This window comes from Chamaea fasciata, unplaced genomic scaffold (assembly GCF_029207755.1).
Source record: "Chamaea fasciata isolate MVZ Bird 193981 ecotype frontalis unplaced genomic scaffold, bChaFas1.0.hap1 SCAF_1, whole genome shotgun sequence".
In the NCBI taxonomy this organism is placed as follows: Eukaryota; Metazoa; Chordata; class Aves; order Passeriformes; family Sylviidae; genus Chamaea; species Chamaea fasciata.
In genome coordinates, this window is record NW_027094086.1 from 93317789 (window position 1) to 93344929 (window position 27141).

At 40.3% G+C, this 27141-nt stretch overlaps 1 protein-coding gene across 3 annotated transcripts in view; it reads right to left on the reverse strand.

Annotated features, from left to right (window-relative positions):
* Positions 1-1173: 1173 nt before the first annotated feature.
* The window catches only part of DCDC2 (doublecortin domain containing 2), a 62823-nt gene continuing 36855 nt past the window's right edge, over positions 1174-27141 (reverse strand). Inside the window, exons 8-11 of one of the 3 annotated variants that reach the window (XM_066189413.1) lie at positions 25706-25806; positions 13531-13875; positions 2338-2390; positions 1174-1366 (exon numbers count right to left, since the gene is read on the reverse strand). In XM_066189413.1, coding sequence (XP_066045510.1) covers positions 2340-2390; positions 13531-13875; positions 25706-25806 — 497 coding nt within the window. In that variant the 3' untranslated portion in view covers positions 1174-1366; positions 2338-2339. Of the gene's footprint in view, positions 1367-2337; positions 2391-9561; positions 12273-12995; positions 13182-13530; positions 13876-25705; positions 25807-27141 lie in introns of those variants that run through there. The other 2 variants (XM_066189402.1, XM_066189394.1) reach the window with 2 other exon arrangements.

Here is a 27141-nt window from a genome sequence, read left to right on the forward strand (position 1 = left end):
CACCTGCATTTTATTAACACTGTACTGGAAGTTTGGCTGGAAATCCAGCTGGAAAAGAAAGCAGAGGTTGGGGTAGTTCACCCAAACTAGCTATATGGGTACATCGTTCTATTCAAAACACACTCCACCACACATGCAAGGGTCACTACATTTTCATCCAGAGGACAACTGACCCAACAGGTAATTGATAGCACAGATCCAAACATCAGGTGCTCAGTCACATTGCACAGATCTGAACATGCTTTGACAGTACAAAAGCAGATGAGTCATGGCATGGCATTACCCAGGTGCTAGGAGAAAAGGAATGCCCTTGAGGATTTTACTGAAGCTTGCTGGAATAGGAAATGCACTTGGGATTTAGCAGCAGCAGCAGCAAAGCTGATAATGCTGTCATGGCTAATGTTGCCACGCACGTTTCATCTCATTAAACCCTTGTTTTGGTTGCTTGGAGCTTTTCTGGAATTGAGACCTCCAGAGGCTGCAGTCCTTCACAGCAGAGAATCAGTGCCACACACAGCTTTTGTAGAAATACTGAGCAGAAAATTGCTCTGTTATTATTAAGAAGCCCCATACTGGAAAGACTAGGACACCTCAGGAACATTTTTAGGATCCATTTTCTTGCAGTGTTTTAACACCTTCACCCTTTGCTGCAGGAACTGAAGCATTAGCAAAAGGCAGCGGAAATTAACTGTGTGCTGTTCTTATGGAAAATGCCTGTGATATGGCCTCCAGATGGGATCCAGCAAGAAGCAATCATGCTTCCTGGGAAATTTCTAGTGAGGGCAATCTGCCCTTGCACATATCAATTTCCCTACCATGTAACTTTTTCACTTTTCCCATCCTTACTAAATTGCAGCACATACTCGATGATGGGACTGCCTGGGACTTCCCCTCCAAGCACTGATTGCCATCAGCTTTCTAAAGGACACATTAATGGAGACCCCAGTGCAAATAAAATGGTTTAAGCAGCCAAGCTCTTCTTTTTTCAACCCTTTGACCTCCCTGCTCCAGAGGCTCCTTTCAGTTTCTTCATGCTTACCTTATTTCTTGCCCCTCTTCTAGCCTCATTTGGCTTGAAATTACAGTGCAATCCCTCCCAGCCCAACACCATTGTCTCTGCAATTGTAGTGAAAGAAATCACAATTTTCATCTGAGTGGTAATTACTGGCTTCATTTTAGTTAATAGATGTTCTCCTGAAGGTTAGCTCTGCTTCTCCAGCACACTGTGCAGAAAAGTCTTCTGTTAGTATCTGTTTTGTCCTCCACTCCCCAGGCTGTCTCGACCCCTTTATTTTCCATTTTCTCCCAGTGCATGGTGAGTCACAGGCAAAAGGCAGAGACGGAAATATTCCTCCTCTTGAGCTGCCTGTAAGCAAATTTAATTCCCAGTTTCAGCTACAGCCTCAGCCTGCCATTTCCAAGTATGAGACTTTTAATCATGCACAAGTACAAGCAAACAGCTCTTCATGGAAGCAGAAGCAGCAGAATGGGGAGGATGGGGAGGCTGCAGAGAGAGAGGTTTGGCAGGGGGGGAGCAGCAGCACAACCTGCACACCAGGGAGGCCACTCAGCCCCTGAGGACATGAAATGCAAAAGAGACAGCAAAAGACTGCAAGTACCTTAGCTAGATGCACTTTTCCAGCAGCTTTCTAAAAAGGGCTAAGAATGGAATAATTTTGGTAAAATAAAGGAACTTTGGGATTATTCGGCAGTGACCAGTCAGCCTGCCATTACACAGCAGGCTGCCCACTCAGCTCACTGCATGTGAGGTCAGGGGTAGAGAGACAATAAAATACAAGTTGCATGAGCAAGCTGTGGAAGCACAGCCTCACCTCTTCTGTGTCCTTCCCCTTAGACAGCTGAAGGAAGCAACATCTCTACAGAGCATTACACTGCACCAGTCATTTGGGGTTAATGCCCTTGCACCTCTTAGAGAAACGCTTGAATTTTGTCAGTTCATCCCCATGGGACCGCTTGTCCCAGAGGAAAATCATTGTAAATAGTTTCCTCCTATTTCCAATATTTTGAGACTATGTGTGATTCTTCTGGAGCCTTCTGCTCTCTGGGCAAACAATCCATCCACCCCCTCATTTTTCTTCAGTTCTTATCTGGACACGTGGCAGATCACACAGTGTGCATTTCCTGCATCAGTTCACTTGATGCACATTAAGCAGGCCAAAGCTCAGTTTTGCTGTCAGATAATTTACAGAGGTATTGGGATGAAAATAATCTCTGCATATTGACAGTAGGTGAGGCAAGTACTTCTAACAGCCCTTCAGAGAAAAGAGCCAGCAAAAGGTTATTACCTCTTTTATTGTTTATTTCCTAATTACTTACAGCTAATTTTTGAAGGCACTCTTTTTTTTCCATAATTTTCCATTCATGGACTTCTGCAAATATAGATGGGAGATCAGTTTTAAACAATGCTAATAAGCTAGTCAATTTAACAATGTATGTTATGCTGCTCCAGCAATTTCAGCCTCCAAACTTATGGCAGTCATCGCTTCAGGCCATTTCCTAGCTAAAGGCACCCCTCAGCCTGAGGCTAAAAAGATGTGTTGGTGTTGGTGTTGTTGTGGTCTTCTGTCAATGAGTATCAGAAGAGACAGTCAGTAAATATTAAAAGCATAGAAAAACTTGCTGCAGGTCTAAAACCTGCGACGAGAACAACATAAGTACAGTGGCTAAAATCTTCATGGAAGTAGACATTAAGAAAAAAACCAAATCAACTTTTGACACCAATATTCTGGCCCCCACACACAACTAGAAAAGCATGCGAACCTTATTGTTGGACAAGTGCATTATCTCTGATGAGAGGACACATTTTTCCCTTTAGGATACTATGATAAAAAACCAATTTCTTCACATAGCTGTTCCTCAGAATGGGTTCAGCTCTCGAATGCCCCCTTTCTTCTGAAACTGGAGCAAGTTTCTGTTCACACAAAAATCCTCACTTCAAAGGCTGCTGAACAGAGCCACTATCTCCAAGGAGCACAAATCAGAGGGTGCCCCAGTATCCCTCATGTACAGGCTGATTGGGTTTCTAGCTCCCTGCTTTGTAAGGTCACAAATGAGTGGGTTCATCTGCACCTCCCCTTGCATATCAGAGGTGACTGAGAAAAGCCCTGAGCAAGGCACACATCAGTGCAAATCAGAGCACGGGTATTCACTGAGACCCAGGACAGCCACAGAAGGCAGTGACAGCTTTTAGCTCTGGCTTGTAGATGAGCTTTTGGGACAGAGGCAGCTCCAGCAGTCTTCCAAAAATCACCATAGCAGCCATGTGAACTCCCTTGTGCTCTGAGAGCTAAGGTCTCAGATTTCCCCAGAGGGAGACAACACCATCTTATGCCACGGGAGGAGTAGTAAGAGTTGGTCCCTTGCAGTGAACACCAGCTAAAGACAGATGATTGCAGCACATGCACCCAGCCTGTCTTTAGCTTACAATCACAACAGAATGGATGGCAAAGAGCTTGTTCTGACCTCCAGGTGATCATGTAACTGGAAAGGTACAAATTGAGTTTGTTGGTTTTAACGTGTCTTGTGTTTGACCATAGGTCTACATGAGATGTGGACAAATTTTTGCCCTGACATGGAGCATTGTCTGAGTCCTCTACCCTTCCTCTGCCCCTGCAGCAGCAGTGACTGCCCTCTGAGGACTGCCTCAATGTTGCTCTCTGAACTAAACTGCTCTCTCTTGAGGCACCATATGTGTTAGGTATGACAGGAAAACATCCTCCAGATCACACAGAAGTTCACCTGCCTGAACCACTGGCATAAACCTTGAAGGCCTCAGCTCAAAAGCAACTCCAGACCTGAAAACCAGATTGTTTTGTCCCTCCAGATGCATTCACAGCATCCGTGTTGGGAAGGCTCTGGTCTCTAGATATCTGGTGTGCTGCCAAGTCTCCTCATGCAGGCTGTCTGCCAGTAGCCAGCAAGCAGGCATACACAAGGCAGGTCCAAACCTCTCTCCAGGAGTGGGGCAGACCAGCCTATCAAGTCTTATCTTTAAAACACCCAGCTGTGGATCACACAGATGTTGGTTTAGAAGAAACTCAAAGTGTACACAAAGTATCTCCAGATCTGCTCTGTAAGGAGGCTGCTGGCCATGTTTCCTGTCAGGCCTGTACTGAGGCACACTCACAGCAGAGTGAGTGCAGAGAACGGAGGTGTCAAGGACTGCAGTCGGCATCCTATGTGTAAGGCAACTAATCTAGCACTGGCTCACTTCTTGTATGCAGGGCTGAACATTTAAAAAAGCAAAGCTGCTGGGAGCATCACATGGAGCCCAATACCCACAGACATACATGCCCCTGACATGTGCATCATTCTTGTGGTACAGGAGCCCTCATAAGGCAGTGTTGTGTCTAGTTTTTTCACTTCCTGGAAGCTTCCAGCAGGTATTTGTTTGAGGGCAGGGGCAAACACCACTAGGTCAGTCAGCACACCATGATCTGCTTCCCACATGCACCAGCCCGGCACCTGTCCATCCCAGCAGCCACGCTCAGGGGCCCTTTCCAGCACTCTCCCTGTGGAACAGCAGTGGAGCATCCAAGTGTAGAGAGGTGCTAGTGAGTGAAAAAAGTCTTAACACCAATATTAAGACCTTTGAGATTAATTATCCACTCCCCCATCCCTCACCAAAAACAAACAAGCAATCAAACAACCCACACCTCTTATGCAATAAAAACTCTGCTTCAGTTTCCCCACAGAAAATACTTGGGAAGGTTCTTCCAGGGAAAGGCTCTAATCCCCATGAGCAAGCACGATGCTACTACAACAAATGTCTGCCTCCCTTTGCACACACACAGGACCATCTGCAAGCATCAGAGATGTGCCTGAGGGTGAGGTCCCCAGCCAGGGGCACCCAAGAGATTTAGCTACCTTACCTTCTTTGTCCTGGATAAGCCACCTACAGTCACTGGACTAGGGTACTTTGAACTATGAATCCTTTGCTCACCTTGAACTAGGCTTTTTGCTGCATGAAAAGGAGAAATAATCCTTACCCATGCCTCTTTCTCTGCAGAAGGAGACTAATTTTAAATAGTGGAGGCAAATCCTAGCCCTTGTCTCACCAAGGTCATTTCTGTTTGGTGCTAACCCTGCAGGGGTCAGTGGGGAGAATAAGAGAATGACAGGAAGGTGTAAAGCTCAGGTTACTCTAAGGATACCAGCCTTGAATCAACATTTTATAAGGGAGAATGTGGTACAGGCATTATTTTAGTAGTATCTTTTTTTACAACTAAACAGGAAGAAGCAAACACATCAGAGAAACAGGATGAGGAGATTGTACACAGTGATGAAATCACAACCTCTGGCAGCAGGGGAAGCAAGGGCAACATCTTTATGATCCTACCAAGCTGAAGATACCAAAGTGCAGTGGCAGTGTGACTGCTTATCTCTGACACCTCCACGTCCTGACTGAGACAGAGGAGTTTAAATCACTCAAACCTCTAGTTAAATCAGAGGCCGTTCCTAACTAATACAAGGGGAAAAGTCTATATATCACTGAAGTCTGAATACATTTTCTTCTCTCAAGAGTGGGAGAAGTCACTCCCGTGTGTGAACACAAACCTGAAGTATCACCATCCCCTAAGTACTTGCTAATAAAGGAACAATTTCCTTCTATCTCAAGCACTGATTTTGTTGAGCTTCTTGGTTCTACAACATTCAACTGGTTCATCCACAAAACTGCTTCAGCTGAAGGCTGGATTGCTTTTTTCTCCCCCCACTGGGACTGGCTGTTCCCATCTTCTCAAGCAGGAGTCCCAAAGACTCACACCACTTTACCTCTTCCCAAGCAGACACAGTTCCCAGCCACTGGGATAATCACAGTGTGGGAAAGTCTTGCTCAGCAAGAGAGGGAAGGGGAATTGGGAGGTAATTTCTTAATGACAAATATCTATAAGAATAATCTCATTTTAAAGAAAAAAATCATTTGCTTAAAAATAAATGGTGTAATATTGGGGAGGAGGGAGGGTTTAGCATTTGACAGAGATTTTCTTACCAGGTGTAGCATTTAAATTGGAATATGCATTTCTAGAGATGCTTTTTCATTCTACCGTGTTGAGCAGCTTTGTAGAAGAAGTAAACTTAAATGGATTCATATTTAAAAACTTAAAATCTGAACAGGATTTTTTAGTTTCTGATAGAGATAGGATGAGAAAGAAGAAAACAAGAATAGCCCTAAACTAAGAATTGAAAGCAATGCAGTGAGTTTTAAGAAATGTACTTTCCCTTGGATCCTTATAAAACCTTTTGTTCAGTGTTTCAGCACAGTTCCTGTTATTCCAAAAGGTGAGTACAAACCTTTCCTTGCTGCCAAGCAGAGGGGCCTTGATGGCCTGTAGAAAGGGGCTGGCAGGAACAGCCTGCAGCTCAACCAGGGCAAGAGCCAAGTACTGCACCCAGGTGTTACAAATCAGTTTAAACACAGAGGATCAAAGAAATCTCTCTGAATAAAATGGATTGAACCCAGAAAGGTTTGAAATATACCCTGAAATTTGATTAAAACCAAATGAGATTAGATGTTGGGGCCAAAAAAAGTTGATATATTTAATGGTAAAAGAGGGAAAGAGCAAGAAAAAGAAAAGAAAGAAATAGAAAAGAGCGGGGTGGGGTGGGGTGGGGCGGGGGGGCAGTGGGTGGAGGTGATACAAGGAGAGAGTGGCAGGGGTTAGGTAGAAACATATCATCCTCCCGAGGGTCCCAATGTCTTTGCTCCCCTACATCTGGTCTTCTTGGTGGCGAGGGTCCCGCACCTCCTGCTGCCAAAGAGTATAAAATTGATATACATTTGGGCCAGGCAGGAACACCCATGTACCTCCTGTGCAGGTAGCCAGTTTGACACTGTCCCTTGGAACACTGTGGATCTGTTGCATCATGTTTTGGTGCTCTGGTACAGGGTCTGGGGACTCCTTTGTGGAGGGTCCTTTGATGGGTCACAACACTCCTTCTGCTGTTCTTCATGTGGATGTGGCTTTTCCTGGGGTGAAGAGGCCCCAGAGCTGAGCTCCCTTGCACAGCAGAGGATGAGCGTTCACTGCTTCTGGCCAGAGGCTTTTTCACCACCCAAAATTTCTCCTCCCTGCCCCTCCTTTGGTGTCGGGGTCTGTTAGAAGCCTGGCAGCTGATAGCCCTGGGGCTCTGGTCTCCACCTTGAGGTGCAAAACTTGATCCCTCTGTGAATGTATTCTTCCCCCAGCCAAGATCTGAGTCACTTTATCTTATCTCCATCAAGGTGCAGTGTAAGGCCTTAGTCAGGGCTTGGTGGTCTTCTCTGCTGCTTTTATACAGGTTTGCTGTGATAGGTAAAAGTACTTCATGAAGACGTTTAAGCCATAAATTGTAACATTTCAGTCTCTAGCACCAGGGAGGGACAAGCCCTTACAGCAGTAGATGCAGGGGCACAGCCAGCTCTGAAGCAGCTGTGCAAACACCTGGGCCATGGAAGATCCCAGGGAGAGCCCCAGTTTGAAGGTGTCAAAGTGCCCTTGGGGAAGAGGCAGCTAACGGAACCCTGGGCTGCAGTAGGCAATCTCTGGCAGCAGGGGGAGGGAGGTGACCTTTCCCCTTATCTGTGTCCAACTCCGGGCTCCCCATGCAAGACAGACACTGGCCATACTGAAGAGAAGTCTTGTGCCAGTGCCTTCCTCAGCTGCACGCCAGTGCCCATTGGAAGGTGGGTCAGTGGGAGCCAACAGCCACCAGATATAGCAGGAGGCATGGAGCAGTGCTGGCAGGAGGCATGCACTCTGTGATTTCCATACGGAGAGCCCGGCCAGGGAGCGGGATGGGGACACCTCCATGTCCTAGATCCCTTGGTCTAGGCTGGTGGAAGGCTGGGCAGAGATGCAAAGGGCTGCCTTTCACCCTCCTCAGGCTGTGCCCCCAGAATGTGCAGCCAGCGGGGTGAGCTGGTGTAGGAGGGGTGAGGGAGGGAGGAAAGGTCCTGCACTGTCTCTGAAGGAGTGGAGAGGGTTGGGAGCCACCAGGAACACTACCATATCCATGCTGGCAGTGCTGGGAGGAAAAACCTGCCTTGCAGGGCAGAGAGCTCGGGAGGGCAGAGGGTCCCAGCTCTGCCACACTCATGCCATAGATGCCGGATGGAAGTTTTCTAAGCACAGCCTGGTTCTTGCAGGACAGTCCCAGCAGGGTCCTCTAACACGTCTATCTGGCAATGCTTGGGGACTCTGCCACTCACCAGGTTAATACTAAAGACTTTTCAATGTTTTGGAATCACGTGTTGTACTCTAGACTTGTACTTACTTTCTTGAATTTTCCAAATCCTGTCCACTTCCTTATGGCCCCCATAGCTTCCAGTAGCTCCCAGGACAAAATTTCTTTTTTACTCCAGCGTTTCAAGAATTCTGAGCTAGGTTCAGCAAAGAACTGAAGTGTACACACAACATAAGAAAATACATCACCCTTTTTATGAGGTTATTACTACGTTTTGATATATGTAAGATTATATAATTTTATATTATATTATTGGTTGCAAATTTCAGTTACAACCAATAATATTTTCCCATCACTAACATTAGAAGAAGATTAAACTGTTGATATGCAGATGATTTATGTGTGCAGTGCGTGTGAGCACACAGCAAATGCCTTCAGTTTTAGCACTCACACACATCTATAAGTTGATGGATATGAACATGCACACACAGAATAATCTACAGAGAGCAGATGGCTCCACTGTCTATTGCCATGTCCACAGCACTTCTCTTGATTAAAACTTTGATTGAAGGCTGTCAGCCACCCAGAACAAAACATTCTTGAGTGCATCCCATGCAATCATTCTGATTGCAACTACTTAATAAATACACCCTTCATGGAGATACTTCATTTGGTATTTACATTTATTATCTAATGGTTGTTTTATTGTACATTTGGGGTAATCAATCAAAGTAGCCCAGCAACAACCCTTTCCGTGTATTTTCAAGTGATCAAAGTACTCACTCTTTTATTCTTCTGCACACAGGTTTTTTATATGAAAATGAGCAGAGATCATATTTTCCTTATTTTCACCCATTTTTTTACACAAACTAACTTTATTTTGGCTCTGACATGTCAAGGCACCAAAGCATTGGTTAAAACTCAATGAAAACTTCAGTCCTATGGGATTTAAGCCAATGCTTTAATGCTTTGCTGAAATTCAGAATCTCTGCAGGGAGACACATAGAAGTTTGGTAATTTTCCCAGGAATTGCCAGTGAACAGGTAAAACTCATGTCATTTTCTGAGTATTGCCTGAACAGCACACACATACCAATAACCCAGGCCTAACTTGAATTGTGACATTAAAAAACTCCCTGAGCAAGTTTAACTGTGCCATTAGTCTTACATTTGTAACTATGTATCAGCTAAACTGTCAAAATATTTTCTTTCACAGTTGCAACACAAAAACTACCAAATCCATTTTCTTTTGTTTGTTTTTAAGTTCTAGTTATGGGAGAATCCTATCAGCTGCAAAATCACCAAATTTATAAAGTCAGTAACCCAAAGACAGATTTAACATCAAACAGGCCTTGATATGAGAGAAAACACAGGAATATCTGTAGTAGTTCTCTTTAATGGCAAATTATTTTTAAAAATGAAAGCAAAAGAAGAAAACAATTCCTAAAAAACCCCTCAGAATTGTTGCACATAAGGTTAATAAAATAACATTATATAAACTTTACAAAATTATGTATTTCTCAGGTAAAAATGAGTTAAGCCATCACACACAGCAGATCAAGACAGAAAAACTATTAGATCACCTGTAATATTCTTGTTTAATTTCTACCAGAATTATTTGTTAGGCATAAACTAGTTTCCCTAAATAAAAGAACCCAATACAAAATTCATATTGTCGGTGTTGCAAGGTGAATGATAAAATGCTTATATCTCGATTTCCAAACACTCTGATTTGCTTTTCTGAAGAAATATATCCTGTCTTTCTTACAAGAGAACAGAGGGGGAAACATTTTTGAAGTTGAGTAACACTCACAGGAATTTCATGTTCCTATGAAGGAAAATTATAACATTACATATTCCTAGAATTTAGTTTAATCCTTTAAATTATTCTTATTGATATCTGTAAGTCCTTTAAGCATGGAAAATACCAAACTTTTGGGGAAAAGAAAGAAATGACAGAAACTGCTGGCACTCAGAAGCTATAAATAGAAATGCACTTGTTTCATTTTACCTCACTATCACCCACAGTTATCTATTCTGTTTCAAGCTTTGTTGTTGTTGTTGTTTGGTGGTTTGTATTTGTTTGGTGGTTTTTTGTTTGTTGGTTTGTTTTTTTTGTGTTTTTGTTTTAGGTTTTTTGTTTGTTTTGGTTTTTTTGGTTTTTTTTTGTTGGGGGGAAGAGCTGATTGGTTTTTACTTCTGCTTAACTATAAATGTCTTTTTAAAACCCACAGAAATCAAATATATTTGAGCATAGGCTTAACTGCTATCACAAAAAAAAAAAAAAAAAGGAAGCATGCATACTTTGCTTAAGAGCTTGGCTAAATTAGGAGCTTATTTTGAACTGATCACAAAAGCAATATTCCCTTTGGTCTTTGTTAGACAGCTCAACAGACGCTACAGGTTTCATAGACAGAAGGTTTCACAGACAATTCAGAGATGCCACAGGGCAAACTGTTCTAACCTTATTCATATGTTTTTTAACGTCTTATATATTTACATTGACAAAGCACAGAAATATGCTGAAGGATCTCCACATTTGTCTATTACATTGGAAAAATATACTTAATAACTAGTAGAAGAAGGGAAGATGTTTGTTTGAGCTTCAGTTATGACAAGTGGTTCTTCACATTCCTTAAATAGTGCTTCAAGTTCAATTTGTTCATAAATGTAATTCTTGTCTTAATGGCTTTAAATCAAAAAAAATTACATTCAGTTTCCTGTAGTAATATTTACTAGCATTAATGATAAGTAAACCCACTATTTCTTTTGTATAATTAATAAAATTATGCTCAGGGCTGTATTTCTATGAACTACAAATTATTCCCATTACTAATAAAGAAATGATAAGAGCAACGGAATCAGTGTCATTAAGAGAACTAGTACTGTGGATCAATGCCTTATTTACTAATGCATATTAAGCCACAGCCTATCAGGAGACAGCTTGCTCAAAAGGATGATGACACACTTCCAACCATTAAGGCTATGCAAAGGGTTCATAAATGCAATAATTGTTCCTGACTTTCACAGACATCTGGTGGGCTCATCCTGATGTCTCACATAATAAAATGGCTCCATCAACAGCAATGGTTTCATGGAAATTTCAGTCTGAATCCAGGCATGTTCTTTTTTTTTAGTTCATTAATAAATTAAGTTTCTCTTAGACTGAATGACAAATCCATCTGAATTCATCTTTTTAAACTAATCTACTGCATACTCTTCCTTTGTTTTTTTGTTCATGATGACAATAATTCACCATTTAGTGAATCAGTGCAGGACAATCAACAAAATTTTCTGTTTTAAATGGAAACAAACTGCAGTATTTTGGGCTCTCCACGTGTAGTCATAGTGCTAAACAATTGCTATTTGTGTATGCAAAACCTAATAATTCTAATTATTTTACTGAAAATAAACTATTTAGTAACATTGGCCCCTCATTATAGTAAACCAATTTCTGTGGGCATAAAACCATTAGGTGAGAAATGTATTCTAGTTATATCTTAATGTTATACCTGAAAATTATACCTATCATGCGGAATTTTAGAGGAAAAACTACACATGTCCTAGTTAAAAGGTAAAAAATAGTTTCTTTTTCTGAACAAATCAACAAAGAAGTTTTGACATTGAATCTGAGTGGGTCTCTTCTCCTTTTTGTGGAACACTGTAATTTTTGTGGTTACTCTATTGCTGCTAACTATATCATACCACAGAATAGTTCATTTTTTTTCTACTACTATAAAGTACTCTTGTATTTTCCCCCTCAAGTCTTATCAGAAAAATCTCATTGTGTAAAAATAATTAATTCTTCTAGTAGATATAAATGCTTGTTTTTCATCAGTCCATAGAGCATCACCATCTCTCAACTCATTACGTGGGTACTCAACCTGCCTTCCTAATATAAATTACCAATCACAAAAAATAGCATGCTTTATATTTAAAGTGTTATCCTTTTGCATTTTCTGCTCATTACATTTTTCCTGTTTATGCAACTGCCGCATAGTCAATGCTCTGGTCGTTCTTTTCACTTTCCTGTGGGCTGGTGATTGTCACCCTTGGATTTGTGGATGTTTTTTCAAGACTGGGATCAACCTCAAGAAAAAGGACAGGCACTGTTAACGTCATCAGATAGCAAAGATTTCACTTCGTTTCAATACATCATTAAGCACTTCATATTAAAATTTCCACAAGGTATTCTTAATGTGAAAAAAATGCTTTCAAAGAGTTATCATGTTAAAATTTTTATTTATTTTATACTTATCTATCTTCCAAAGGAGAAAGCATTCACACTAGAGGTTCCCCCCTACAGTTCTTTCATCAAGCATCCAGTTACCCATATATGCATTTAAAGTGAATGCTCACTCACTTTCTCCATTTCCATAAAAACCTTCAGCTTATCTAAAACGAAAAATAATTCAAATATATGAAGTACAGAATAAATTCAGAGCCCAAGAAAATGTCATGCTACTCAGCTCTCTCAGTTGAAAAATATTCTTGTGTGTCATACAGGAACAGAAAAAGTCCAGTTGCAAAGTGCAAGAAACCATTCCCAGTGTCACAGGAAGCAGAGGAAGAGATTGTTTTTCAGCAGCCTGTAGGCAGGGAGCATGCAGCAATTTGCTCTGCTTCTGACACCCATGAATCCCACTCTTCCCAGATCTGGATTCTCCCCACCAAACAAAACACTTTGCTTCCCACACTCTGTGAGCTGGTCAGTTCATCTGACAGTGAGGGGAGTTCTTATTTATGTGGGTTGCATCCCTACATCTAAGCCAACAGCACATTACCATGTATCCTAAATTAACAGGACATTTGCTTTTAAAGCCCCTTGCTTTGAAGGATCTTGTTCATATCCACTGTATTTTTCAATTTCTAAGAAAAAGAGATGAAACTTCCACAAAGCAATGGAAAAAGCTCTTTATGAAATGCAACTCTTGTGAAAGTCAGTTCATCAAAATAATGAGGCACTGTGCTGTCATGAACACACCCTTCTGCTCTGTCCTGAAAGAAAAAGTAGTGTAGAAATATATAATGATTCTGATTTTCTGGGAACTGCAAGAATTTTTTCATTACTTTTTCCCAAAATTCAGCATACTAAGGAAAGCAGAAGATGCAGATTCATCAAATAGTGAGAAACATCTGCTTTCTCAGTTGGAGGGCATATAATGTAATTACTAATGTAATTGATCTATACAGATGGAAAATAACTTTACTACAAACTGAAGTTCTCATAAACGGTCTCAGGATTTTATCGGAAATTAACTACTTAGAGACCAGATGAGAAGCGTAAGTCTGAGATGAATGAGGAACAATAACTTAAGGAAAACAGTTTGAAAGAATAAATGCTCACCTGGTTCTGACAGCCAGAATCCTCTTTTAATTCTTCTTCAGACTGAAGATCACCTTGGTAGTTCAAATGTTCCATTCCCTCACCATTTCCTTCATTGTTTTGGCCATTTAAATGGATAAGTTCCTTTTCCTCTGCTTGGTCAACATTCTGTGTTTCTCCTGCTTCATATTCATCATTTTCATTTAATTTCTTTTTGTTTTCTTCCACTTCAATTCTTTCTTTAACAGTTTCCCCACTTTCCTCTCCATTCACTTCTGGATACTCTTCCTCTCCTTTATATGCCTCCTCTCCCCTGTCATTTTCCTCTTCTACATTCTCTTCTTCATCTACAGTTTCCGCTGGTCTCTGGTGAAAGGAAAAGCAGCAGCATTATGAGGCATTTTAAATCAGAATGCTCCATGCAATTCTGAAACGTGACAGACATCAAATTCACAATGACATCCTTACTGAGGGAATAAGTATACTAATTTGAGGTTTGTCTACATGGACAGAAAATTATGCTCCTGTACTCACACCTATAATGCCCCGTTATTCTTCATTTCCAAAATGTGTTGGTGACATTAAAATTTATTACATGGGGTTTAATCCATTTGACCTCACTCAACTGGAATGAGCTACAGCAACAGCTTACTCTGTTCCATCTGTTCCAGGTTCTCTGACTTTCTAGCACTTAGTACATAATTGTTTATAAAGTCCCGTCACAAGAAAATATCATGTATTACTAGCTCACAAACTTGTTCCCCAAGAAGCATTTTACCTATGGACCAGGCCACACCATAACCATCTGTCTTTTCTTCTTTGAATACACAGAAAAGTAGTTAGAGAGATGAGGCAGACCTACCACTGGTCACTTCCAAGACATCACACCCCTTCCCAAAGATCCCTGTGTAGGGTGGCTTGGTTAGGTTTTGCTGGACATTTGGCAGCAATTTTTTCCTACACAGAATTGGACCAGCAGCCAGAAGGAACAAGGTCTTGCCTCACCTTGTAGAAGAGTTATCAGAAACTCACTATGGATAAAGCTGCTGGCAGCATCATCTCATGACTGCCTGGGAGACGGATGTACAAATTGTCTGGTTTTTGTCATTTGCCTTCCAGTTTTGGCTTTGAAGAGTCCTCTGACTATTCAGTCAACCAGTGCTCCTACTTGCCAAGATTACTTATATACTTGTGCTGAGGTATAAATGAAACTAAAGTGAAAAAATCCCACTGGAGCGACAAGGTGTCTGCCTCCCACCCAGCCTCATCAGACCCTAAATCTAAAGCAAACAAGCTGAGAGCAATAGATTCTCTCTTATTTAAAACTGTTTGGAATTTTACTGTCCACAGTAGCTCCTTTATGCAAATAGCTTTCTTCTACAGAGAAATAAATTGTATTTTAAAAATTCCTTTTCCTCACTAATCCTAACATTTCAAAATAATTCTCTCATCACCTTCAATGTATTAACAAAAGCCAGTTCAGTAAGATCAAGAATTTATTGAAGCCTCTTGACAAAACATCTTGATTTTCCTTTGATAACTAAGTAGCAACATAAGACAACTTTATTATGCCAGTGCTCAATGCCACATTGGCACAGATGCAAAAAGGACAAGTTGTTGTGTTGCAATAATCCACAGAATCTGGAATTACCAGAAATGCTACATGGTTACATGAACAGGTAAATAATGGTGGCTCTGTAAGTGATTTTTAAAGTACGGTCATTTCTATGCATTTTTTTATTCAAGCCTTTCTGACTCACTTTCATCTAGTAACATCAAACTAGGCTTATAACCACTAAAAATAAAACTTTAACAAGCCAAGTCTTTACAGAAACCTTCAAAGAAGGCACCATCTAAAGCAAATTTGATCCAACCTTTGTAACCTGCAGCACATAAATATAGCAAAGAATCTGTAGATCCATAAATTCTCAGAAGTTACCTGCTACTCTTAGACATGTTATCTACTAATTTGCTCTCAGTCTGCTAAGGAAATTAGCAGCTCTGGATTCTGACCAGAAACAGAGGAGGGTGGGACAAATTACATGCACCAGACGCCACGAGACAAAAATGTGTTTGGCTTTACTTTGTGGCACCTGGGTGCTATGACACTACACACACTAAATGAAGAGGGGATAAGAAAAGTCGACACAGACTTTCTCAGTTAACTGTTGTAGTCATTCAAGACATTACAATTTCCAGCTCTTTGGTAGTGGGTACAAGCAGAAGTAAATATATGCTCTTGCCTGCATGGCTTTAGTATGGTGGTTCATTCTGGACTGCAGAAGAAAGTGTGTAGGCTTTATGCCTATACGTGTAAACATATGTATCCCAATGCTTCAACTGGTTTCACTGCTGTGGAAGCAGTCTTTGACATGGAAGCACAATGGACATTTGAGGGACAGTGACTCCCTAAAGTGCTATGCTAGCTAGACTCACTTGACCTTATCTGTCTAAAATAGGTGTGGATGCAAATTTTTAAAAAGTTAAATCTGAGGAATGCAGAATATAAACACAGCCTTATTGAACTGTACCCAGAAACTCACTGAAAGCTCACAGAGCACAGAACTGGCATGAAATAATGTTCATATTCCAACTAATTTAAGTTGACCAATCAAGCTAAATTGCAAGAAAAATAATAGTAGAAAACAAGATGAGTGAAAAAACTCCCATCAGTGCACGTATAATGTTTTTATTGTAACTGAAAATTGCAAGATAGCTGCACATATTACTACAATGTCATCACTATTACAGACAAAAATAAAAAGCTACATTTTCAGCTAATAATTGGAAAGCAAAATGCATTCTTCATTTAATCTCCTTTCAAGCTACACTACATAAGAATGGACATTTCAAGCAAGTTAAAAATCAGCATTTATCCTGAGTAAAAGACCTTTCACAAGGTGATATAAAATGTAATATGGTTCCCTCTGCATGCAGAGTCAAAGGCAGCCTTTAAAATGTGAATATGACCTCTGACTGTGCATTTCAGAATGCACAGCAGACCTAAGACAGGACTGTAGGCAGGAAACTGAAGGCCAAAATCACTCACCATATAAAACATTGCTCTCTAAATAAAAAAGTGTGATACTTCCTACTGAGATCTTGTTGACCTACTCGCTATGCATAAATTAGCATTCTCTATTTTAAGTACACCTTCTTCACTGAGAAAGAGGTATACTTAGCAAATTTTTGATTTTTCATATTTAGGGAAAGAGAATGTTTATCTGCATATATATATATGCAGGGAAGAAAACAGAAAAAGGGAGAAAAACAGATGTCTTAATGGTCCCAATCCTGTTAATGCTGTATATGCTTAACTTTACTTCCTTGAACAATTTCAGTGACAGCAGTGACCTTGAAATAAAGAACTAAAGCCTACATTAAAGTACTTGGTGGGTCAGGGTGTAATTTAAAGTTCTCTGGAGTCACTGGGAACCTTTTCATTGAATTTGATGAAGTCCAGCCATCCCTCCACCTACAAGGGTACAAATTGCCTATTATATATGCGTCAAAGTTACCACAAACTGTGCTCTCTCAGTCAGAATAAATCGGGACGGAACACTGAAAGCAAAACAGGTATGCTGATTGAGACCTACCTATCCTTGCAGAAATTATGAGACTCAAGTCAGCAACAGCCTTGTATACTGATGGGGAAACAGTAACATTTCCCATCTTAGCTTTTAGCTTTTGATCATTCACCTTTAAAATAACTAAAATATTCTCTTTCAGAACTTCCTATATGGAATGAATTGGATGGATCGCCAAGACAGATGTGGGAATGCTCTTCTTGTTGCTCAGACATCCAGAGTTCAGCCTTAGGCCATTGTGTTGGCTCACAGGAAGTTGTCCCTCACATTTGAGATTCCTATAAAAGCTCAGGGCATCTCAAATCCAGAGAAACAGCTCTGGATATATCTCCAGGCCTGAGTGCCTGAGGTCTATCACCTTTCTGTAACACAGTTATCGTAAGGATATCAAGGATTGTAAAAGAGAACAAAAGGCACATTGAAAATTCATGTTGGAAACAAACAGCCAGTTGTAGCACGGTGAAACTGAACATGGCTACTGTAATGAACTACAGAATAAATGTTCCCACATTAGTTTAGTCCCATCTACACACCTCAAAACACAACGACACAACTTGAACTTGGATACAAATATTCTTATTCCTTAAGGTAATTTTCATATTCAAGTGAGTTCTAGAGCAGGGAGCTTTTCCAGTCACTGTGCTAGATTATCCTCATTCCTCCTCTAGCCAGAACTAATCATAATAAGGTTTGCAATTTTGCCTTTTGAATGGTTGAAAGAGAACAGGAAGTAACTTTCCTTTTTGCATTGCTGACTGCATCTTTTAAGCAAAGGTGATACTTTTGCTGTTTCATGCTTGAAAGCACATTACTTAAAATAACCAGTTTTCAAACCATACCTTTGTGAATGTGAGAACAGTTCTTTGCTTGTCATGGACTAGCAATGAAAAGACTCACTGACAAAAGATTTGTACATTGAAAAGCATATTCAACCAAAGGCACGCAGACAAACTGAAGCAATTCTCAGCTTCTTGCTGGAAACGTGGACCCAGCTCGCCTTCTGGAAACCTCCTGATTTAACTAACAGGTTGATGAGGAACAGAGCCAATTTCATTTTGCATTCAAGAAGTATGATTGCTTGACAGTATTTTTAATCGCAGCAAAAACAGAGTGTTTAAAAAAGAAAGATGTATTCTAATTACACTCATCATGCTATCATTCATTAAGAGCTATATTACCAAATGCCATCATCACTCAAAAGCAGTAAGTCAGGAAATCTTCAGACATTGAAGCATTTGGCTTCTTTCCTCTAGGGATGTTAATGTAAACCTCTCAGAAGGTTTGTACATGACTGATACTGAAAAGTGCAGCATCACAAATCATTTAAGGCAGAAATTATTTTGCACCCTTAGTATAAAACATACTGCTTTATTGAAGTCGTTTGGAAATGTTTACTTGGCTAATGGTCACAGCAGACAAACAATGAGGTAGACAACAAAAATCTTAATGGTCATGAAGAGTGGCATGAATTCATCTCACAAATGCAGGAACAGGAACACTTGACTTCGACTGCATCAAAGCTCTTCAGAACAGAGCTCCCCTGCTCCTACTCAGGAATGTTTTGTAGCAGCACTGCACAGATTCCAACAGCGAAACATTTTGTTCCTGAACTAGAAAGTGTTGCTAAGTGACAGCAGCCCTCTTCTCTTCCACATCATTTACAAAACCCGGGCTCTTAAAAACAAGCAAATGAATAGTTAAGGTTCAACTGTCTTACGCTTCCCACATAGTCCCCACATTTGCACAAAATGCACTGTTGTTCCTGAAGGCAAAAGTCTCTATCCCCACAACATTTAAACTCCAACTTTTTTTATGAGACGGGTGTCATTATTTTATTACTTTTTTACAACACATACAGCACCTGAATCCACAGAGGGTAATTTTTCATAACATCACAGCATCCAGAAGTCCAACTAGAATGAATAGAAACTAAAGAATTTGAAGTGTAGAAAAAACAGCTTTTCAAACTCTCTTCATTGGTTTCATTGTCTAGTAACTGGAAGCGTATTTCATTCCTTTATCACAATGCAGCCATGACAGAGAAGCCAACACCTTTAAGCACTGCCCTCTGGGGCCCCCAGAATAAGAGGGACATAGACCTCTCCTATGAAGACAGACTTAGAGGGTTGGGGGTGCTCAGTCTGCAGAAGGCTGCAGAGAGACCTCACAGTGCTTTCCACGGCCTGACGGGGGCCTTTGTGTATTCTGGAGATGATCTTTTCACCAGAACCAAGGAGACTGACTTCAAACTGTCAGAGGGCAGGGTTGTACTGGCTGTTAGGAGGAAATTCTTTACTGTAGGGTGCTGACAAACTGGAACAAGTCGCCCAGAGAAGCTGTGGATGCCCCATCCTTGAAAGTGCTCCAGACCAGGATAATGAGGCTCTGAGCAACCTGGTCTAGTAAAAGGTGTCCCTGCCTGTGGTAGAGGGGTTGAAATAAGATGATTTTTAAGGTCCTTTGCAACCCAAACCATTCAATGGTTTTATGATCTTACCAGATCTTTACTTTTCTAATATGCACCTAAGTCAAAAAAAACCTTTTTCCATCTACTTCAGTGACACTTATGTTTATTTTTTCCCACATTTTTCACACGTTCAATAAAATTTGCCTAAACTTCACTTCCTACAATACAGTATGATCTGTTGAGCATACCTGTAGATAATGAGAAATTTGTTAAGCATTTTAAAAAAGTCCTACTGAGATGGCAAAAATACAAAAACAATTGTATAAGTTCTTCTATAATTAATTTAAAATGCCCTGTAATTTAAGCAATTTGAGAAACTGCCTGCTCCAGAGTTGCTGAAATTTTTGAAAACAGGGTTGCACAGAGGAAACTTTTTTCAAAGTGATATCAAAACTATTTTTACAAGATATTTTCATTTCCAAGCTTCAGTCAGAAGAAGTGAAGGCTCTTCAACTGTTGGCCACACAGGCCTCTAAAGACAAGACCAGGCATTGCTACTGCAACTTCAGAAATCACAGTCACCCAATGCAGAAACCAAGGAAAGATCTCCCTTCTCGTTCTGAACTGCAAGGAACCAATCAGAGTAAGTTTCCCTATCTCACACAGACAAACAATAACAACATTAAGTGTAAATCAGTGGAGCTGAAAGAAGAACATGCAGTGGAAAATATTATCTGCTGGCTTGTCAGCACTCAAAATTCATAAGACTTAAATTACAGCTGCATCATTTGTAGAGAAATTTGGGCATAAGTAGTTCTGCATGTGCTCTTTCCAAATGCCATTCTGAAATCCTTACTGATGTAGTGCAAAATGTTTCCTCGTGAGAAGTTGTAGCCTGTTTAATCAAAGAATGTCTCTTCAATCAGTCAGCCTGTTGTAATGTTGAATCAACATAAACTTTAACATTTTGCCTTCCGCAATGGGGAAGATAAACATTTTATTCTGCTCACTGAGGTGAATCTTGGGTCTCTAAAGCAAAATGTATACTCCATAATGAAAACTACAAATGAAAGGTGCAAATTTTTCTGCTACTGATGATATACGCCAGCTCCAGCTCACCTAGGGCAGATACACAATCTTACATCACATCACAGCCCAGGAAATGGGAAATAATGAGTAGAGAACTTCATTAATCTGTGGACACACTGTAAAAGTGAAAAGCAAATAGATAATGAAAAAACCAAGAACATGAACATCTACAGAAAAATGCAAACTAGTGCCTGTTAGATAAATTTATCATCAATTAGTTTTTACAAATAAACACTGAAGAAGATGGGGATGATGAATCTGGAGGGGGAAAATAACCCAAAGAGCAAACCAAAACCCAATCAGAGACTCTTTCTACATCACATCTTAATAGCCAGTATCATATACCCCATGGCGAAGCAGACTGGCACAACAATGTGCCTGAATTCCTTATGGGGTCATGCACTGGATAACTTCGGATCTCATAACACTCATGCAAGGGTTTAGCGTGGGAGAAGAACAACCATGTTTATGGAAATGGATAAACCAGTGCATACTTGCAATGTTATTTCAGTATTATCACTAGAGACTGCTGCTTTTGTACTTTAGAACTTATACAGAATGAAAGAAAAAGAGTAGTTTTTTCTGAAAGCCTTTAAAGTTCGAAATTTTTCTCTTGGAGTTACTTTGAATATATTTGCATTATTACCAGCAAATTCAGAGTTACACACTTAATTACCATCTCCAGTAAGAAACTACTATTGTTTTGCTGCCTCCCTGTCAAGAACCACCTTATTCCCTTGCTATTTGCACAACTGATTTCATAGCCTGTCATCAGTCCCCATGAATGCTGACACAGTGATGCAAACAACCAACTTGGAGTAAGCCTGCATGTCAAAAGAAGAAACTAATAATTTTGTATTTGGGAGCTGAAGTCTTGGTAAAGAACATAGAACAGAAAGGTCTGGTTTGGTTTAAGGCAAAATACTAATTTTTTTTCTTCCTTGATGTTCAATTACAACTGTCAGCTAGTCTGGAGTAAAGCAAACCCTGTTCTTTTAATGTGTTTTCAGTTGGCAGACAGCATTTTACAGAACAGGACATAAGCGAGAGTCTAGCCAGTATAACGCTAGGTTTAGTTAATGGCTAATCTGGCATTTGTTCAACTGTATACTTCAAACAGCAAGACAGAGAGGGTGCATAAAAAGAAAAAACATGAAGCTCTATCTTCCCCACCTCATTTATGTGGCTGATGGAAATGATAGCCTATTAAAAGTGCCAGCATTCTAGTGAAAGCTGGCATGTAAATATTTATGCATTATGCAAGACAGTCAAGACCTGGCTGGCTGTCCTTTCCCATATTTCTAGCAATAACAGAAACTGCAGTGCAGATAAGAAAAAGCTAAAAAGCTTTACATCACAGAATTTAAAACAATCTAAAATGGCCATTAATATGAACCTGAACATGCAAAATGCTAAATGTTTCTAAGGTTAGAGTGACCTTAGTTATCTGGGAATAAAAAGTACTCTGTGCTACTCAGAAGGACATGGCTTCTTGCCAGATTACCAAGGAAACTATACATGAAGTTTTAACATTATATATAAACCATGGCTTGTGTTGCAATAATTTTTGGTGCTTTGTTTGGCTTTATGGAAACAAGAAAATCAGATTATTCATAGTGCACGACTGATTTTTTAATATTTTTTCCCCCATCAAATACACCTGCTTCGAATTCCTTGTCCAGATAGCAGAATCTGTTGGTAGCAAGTGAAAAATATTTCCATCTGAACATGATGAATGGACCTTGGTACATGAGCTTAGAGGTATCCAGCAAGTTTCTAGCATTGCAAGCTTGCCAGCACATCTGATGCTCACTGGCAGCTGTGTGAACAGTTCCACTGCCAAACAAAGAAGTGGTAGTAGAGTTTTTCGCCTCCCTGGGGATGGTCACCACCCCTGGAAGAGGCAAACTGGTGATACACATAGAGCTACTGCCTGTGCTGTAGGATCACTGTGGAGAAGTAAGGCAGCTGTCTCCAGGGCTGGATTTGAAATGAATTGCAGTCAGCCTAAAAACTAAGGCCTGACAAGCCAATTTACACAGCCACATGTTCTACACTACCCAGAGGAATTTTTTACACACCTTCAGAGGCCAATAAACAGGCTAATCATTGCTGAATTTGATTATTACACTGTCAGGAGCAGAGAAGGATGTGCTTCAGGATGTCATAAGAAACAAAGATTAAGACAACAGCTGGCATGTTCTTCCCCAAAGTCAGTGCTATCAATACAATGAAACACATCCTCATTATCATGACACCTCACCAGGACAACCACAATTAACAGGGCTGATGAGCCCAATGGTGTTCATGGTATAAGACTTTGAGGCTGGGGTAGGTATGTCCTGTGAGAAGACACAGCTGCAGCTTTCATTCTGTCAGGGACCAAGACAGTCATGTTCTTCTTGCCTCTATCACTTGATTCATGAGTCTTCAAGAACAATGTCTATAAAACAGCCAGGCAACATTCCTTCCCATTAAAGTGAATAAATAATGAGAATGATCCTTCTTAGCAACAGAAGCCTAAGATAAAATCTGTATTTTTTTAGATGGTATGGTGTCAGTCTTAGAAGTGGCTAGTAAGTTCATAAAACATCTATTTTCCCTCAAGTACTGTTTTTAAAAGTAGAACACAAGCTAAATGCATATATGTCTAGCACTCTTTTATGCAATACAAATAAATTGAAAAAAATCAGCCAACTAAATAGTATGCTCTATTTAGTAAGTAATTAAATAGTGTCATAAGCTCTAGCCTCTAAATTTTCTAGTTTGTTGCTGTGCTGAACTTTCTCCTATTTCTAAATATCTCTCTTCTGCTGAGAAGGCCTCAAAGCTGGACATATACTCTAGATGCAATTTCAGAGATGCTGAGTCAAGAAAGATAATCAGTGACCTCAATGTGCTGGCTCTGCTTTTACCAGCCCAGCCTGCACAGTCCACCTCATCCCCACAGGGAGCAATGCTGACTCAACTTGCCAACCACAGGAGCTGCATGGCCCTTTCTGCAGCTCTTTTCTAGCCCATCTGTGTCAAGACTGCACTAAGACAGTTACTGCATTACAGGTGTCCAATTTTATACCTCTCTTTTTTGTTGAACTTCATGAAGCTCAAGTCATCCTATTCCTTCAAGCAGTTGAGATTGCTCTGAAAGACAGCTCTACATTCACCTGATAATGACAGCTGGGTCTGAATAAGGGTGTGTCCCATGCCATCATCTATGTTACCCATGAACATATTATAATTGATTCAGCATCAAACCCTGAGGTCCACCATCTGTAAAATAGGTGCCAGTTAAATCTCAACCAGTTGACCTTTTAAATCTCACCAAACCAGCCAGTTTTTCACCTACCCTTTAGCCCACAAATCTAGTCCCTACCCTCTTTAAGGATATTTTCCTCCCCGTATTTACCACACTCCTTCCAATTTCTCCTAGAAATATGGAAGTCTATACTGAAAGCAAGATAAAGGACAAGAACTGCTCTCCCTTCCTCCACACAGACACTTATTTCATCACTGAGACAATGAAAGGGGTGAAGTGTGATCTGTCTATAGAACATCCATGATCCTTTATTCCCAGTCACATGCACTAGTTACCATTTCTCAGTAAGCTTTGGCTGTCTCAGTTCCATTTCTGCATATCCAGGCAATGTCTCTATACTGCTCTTTAGGAATCTATCCCGTCTTCTGCCCCTTTTAGTGTGAGGTCAGGAGTCCTCTGCTCAAACTGGCCCCCTGCTATGTCTGCTTTTTATCTTGCACAGTGGGCATAGTTCTTGTGGTTTGAGGAAGAGTCTCTTGGAAATCAGCCAGATCTCCTGAATTCGTTCACACTTCAGGGCAGCCTCACACAGGATCCTGCAGCTAGTTTCCCAACCAAGCCAAAGGCAACTCTCCTAACTTCTAGGATTTTTATTTTGTTATTTTTCACTCCCACTTTCTTCAGGGGTTTATACTTGGACCATCTCATGACCAATGCAACTAAGGCTGCCACCATCACATCCCAAATAAGTTTTTATTCTTGAGAAGCAAATCCAGCAGAATGATTCACCTAACTGTGTCTCACACTACCTACATCAAAAACCTATCTCCAACACACTCCAGAAATCTCCTAGATTGTTTATGCTCTATTGGGTTGACCTGGGTAATTGAAGTGTATTCGCAAACTATTATCTTTAACTAGCTCCCATTTGTCTACAGACTCACATTAACAACGACTCTTCAGCTCTGCTTACCACCATTAAGTCATAAACTGCCCAAGATTCCTGATGTTACTGGGATGATTTTCAGCCTGAGAAACCTTTTTGATAAACTGTGATTCCTTACATCAAAGCATGGATCAGAAATATTATTTTGTGGCCAATGTGACTGTCCCCAAGACATCATCAAGAGACACCAAAAGCACAATGCAACAGGAAACAAAGTTGAACAAGTTGGCAAATTCCCACAAACATATAAGATGAAAAGGAAGAGTGTCTTGTGAGCAATTCATTAGCAGAAAGAAACCACACACATTTTCAGCAAATAGTTTAAGCAGTTCTACTCTCCTCTTCCTTGGAATAAGTTTCAACTTACCTATTCCTTGTATTATTTCAGTCCACAGGAGTACAAATCAAAGTACAAAAAATGGAGATATAATCTTATGTTTAGTTATCAAGACCTATTTATTGCACATAAATCTTAGGATTAAAAAATTGGCCAACGAAGCACCATTTTGCTCCAACAGAAAAAGTGCTGTCAGTTTTAACAAAAATCAGATAAATCTGCACCTGTTGTGGTGCACGACTGGAGGAATACTGCTCTGCCAGTATAAAGAGACTGCAATTCAGGTGAACCTATTTGGTAGGATGTAACAATAGGGAGCCTTGATTCTCTAAGGCGCTCTAAGAGCTCTCAGAGCAGTTCTGAAGCTGATGAAAAGGTAACTGACATTTGACATATTAACACAGAAAGGGAGATTTGCTAAAGCTACCATAAAAGAAGGAGTATTGTTGAGCTTACAGTTATCTCCACAGAATTATGCTTACACTTGAAAGAAAAACAACACACAATCTGTAACCCTAAAATATAAAAAACAAAGCCATTTAAAGTAAATGATCAAGTAAAGCTTGATCACTACCTGGTCCAGTGGAACTTCCACAAGAGTATCTTCATCTTCTTGCACTTCAACTGCCTCCCACATTTCAGACCCCTCTTCTCTGGCTTTGTAAATATCTTCACCTATAATGGGAAAGATAGAGTGGAAGGAAGTGAAGTCCAATGGTGACACAGTGTGGCTCAACTACTGAACTGCACATTCAGTTTTGCTTCTGAGAAGAGCTTTCTGAGCTGACCCATCATTCCCCATACAGTTCTTTCAAGGAAGTCTACAGCCTCTCATTATTGTCAATTTGTTTTTCTTTTCTTTTAACAACAAATACTTACATACTACACCACTTGGGGAAGAGGGGAGAAAAGGCAAAGGGAAAGGGAACAGAACAAAGTCCTGGATCTGAAGTTCCTTCACTTAGGGCAAAGGTTCAGAGTGGATCTGAACTAGATACATTATGATAACAACATAATACTTCTGTTTCTACAGTCAATTATAGTATCCTTTAGTAATGAGCATTATAACACACATCTATCAAAATTTTCAATCTCTGAATCAAAACTAAACATGCTGAATCAGGTCAGGGTTAAAAGATTAAGTGAAACAGTTGGATTACTTCTACTCCTCGGCTCTGGGCACTTGCAAGTAGAATTAGGGCTGAAACTCCATATCCGCATTAAAAAGCACGTACTCCTGGATTAACATGGATTAATGGTTACATTGGTATTAAATTTTGCAAAGATTTTATTTCGCTCAAGTAATTTAGTTCAAGTAATTTCTTTCCCCTAAGTATAAGTAGTAATTAGGGGTCTTTGAAGTTTCCGACACAGGCCTCATGGTATCAGCTAATTAGGAAAGTGAAGATAGGTACACACTGAAAACAATTTCCAAGTGACACACAATCTTCTCTATTTTCCCCTGAACTGAGAGTAGCCCAGAAACTAAAGGCACAAGTTACTCCCAATCATCTCTCTCCATTGATCTAGGAAAGATGATGTGTCCATATACAACATCATATGTAACTACAGTAAGAAAGAGGAAAAAGTATTTCTAACTGCCTCCTAGTTCTTCATAAAAGGATCTGAGCTTGGTAATATCAACTGATCATGCAAATTAATCTACACTGCTGCACAGAACCATTTTGGTGAAAACAATAATGAATAAAACCCCAAGACCTAGAGAAATCCAGAGTCTATCTGCATAAAAAGTCAGAACTGACAACTCTGGTAGTTTTCGGTTACTTTCTCCTCACTATGACAGCCAAGGGAAGAGTTTGCCCTGGGAATAAATTCTGAGCCAGCAAATGGCTGAATGGGGAAGGGGCGCCAGATGGCCTTAGAAGTTGTCTGACAGCTACAGCCCAAAGGACCAGAAATGAAGGCTGTTCTCACAGTCTGAAATGAAGAGGCAGAAATAGGGGTTTCCATGGCAGATCACAATGAAATTCCAAAGCAGTATAGCTGGGT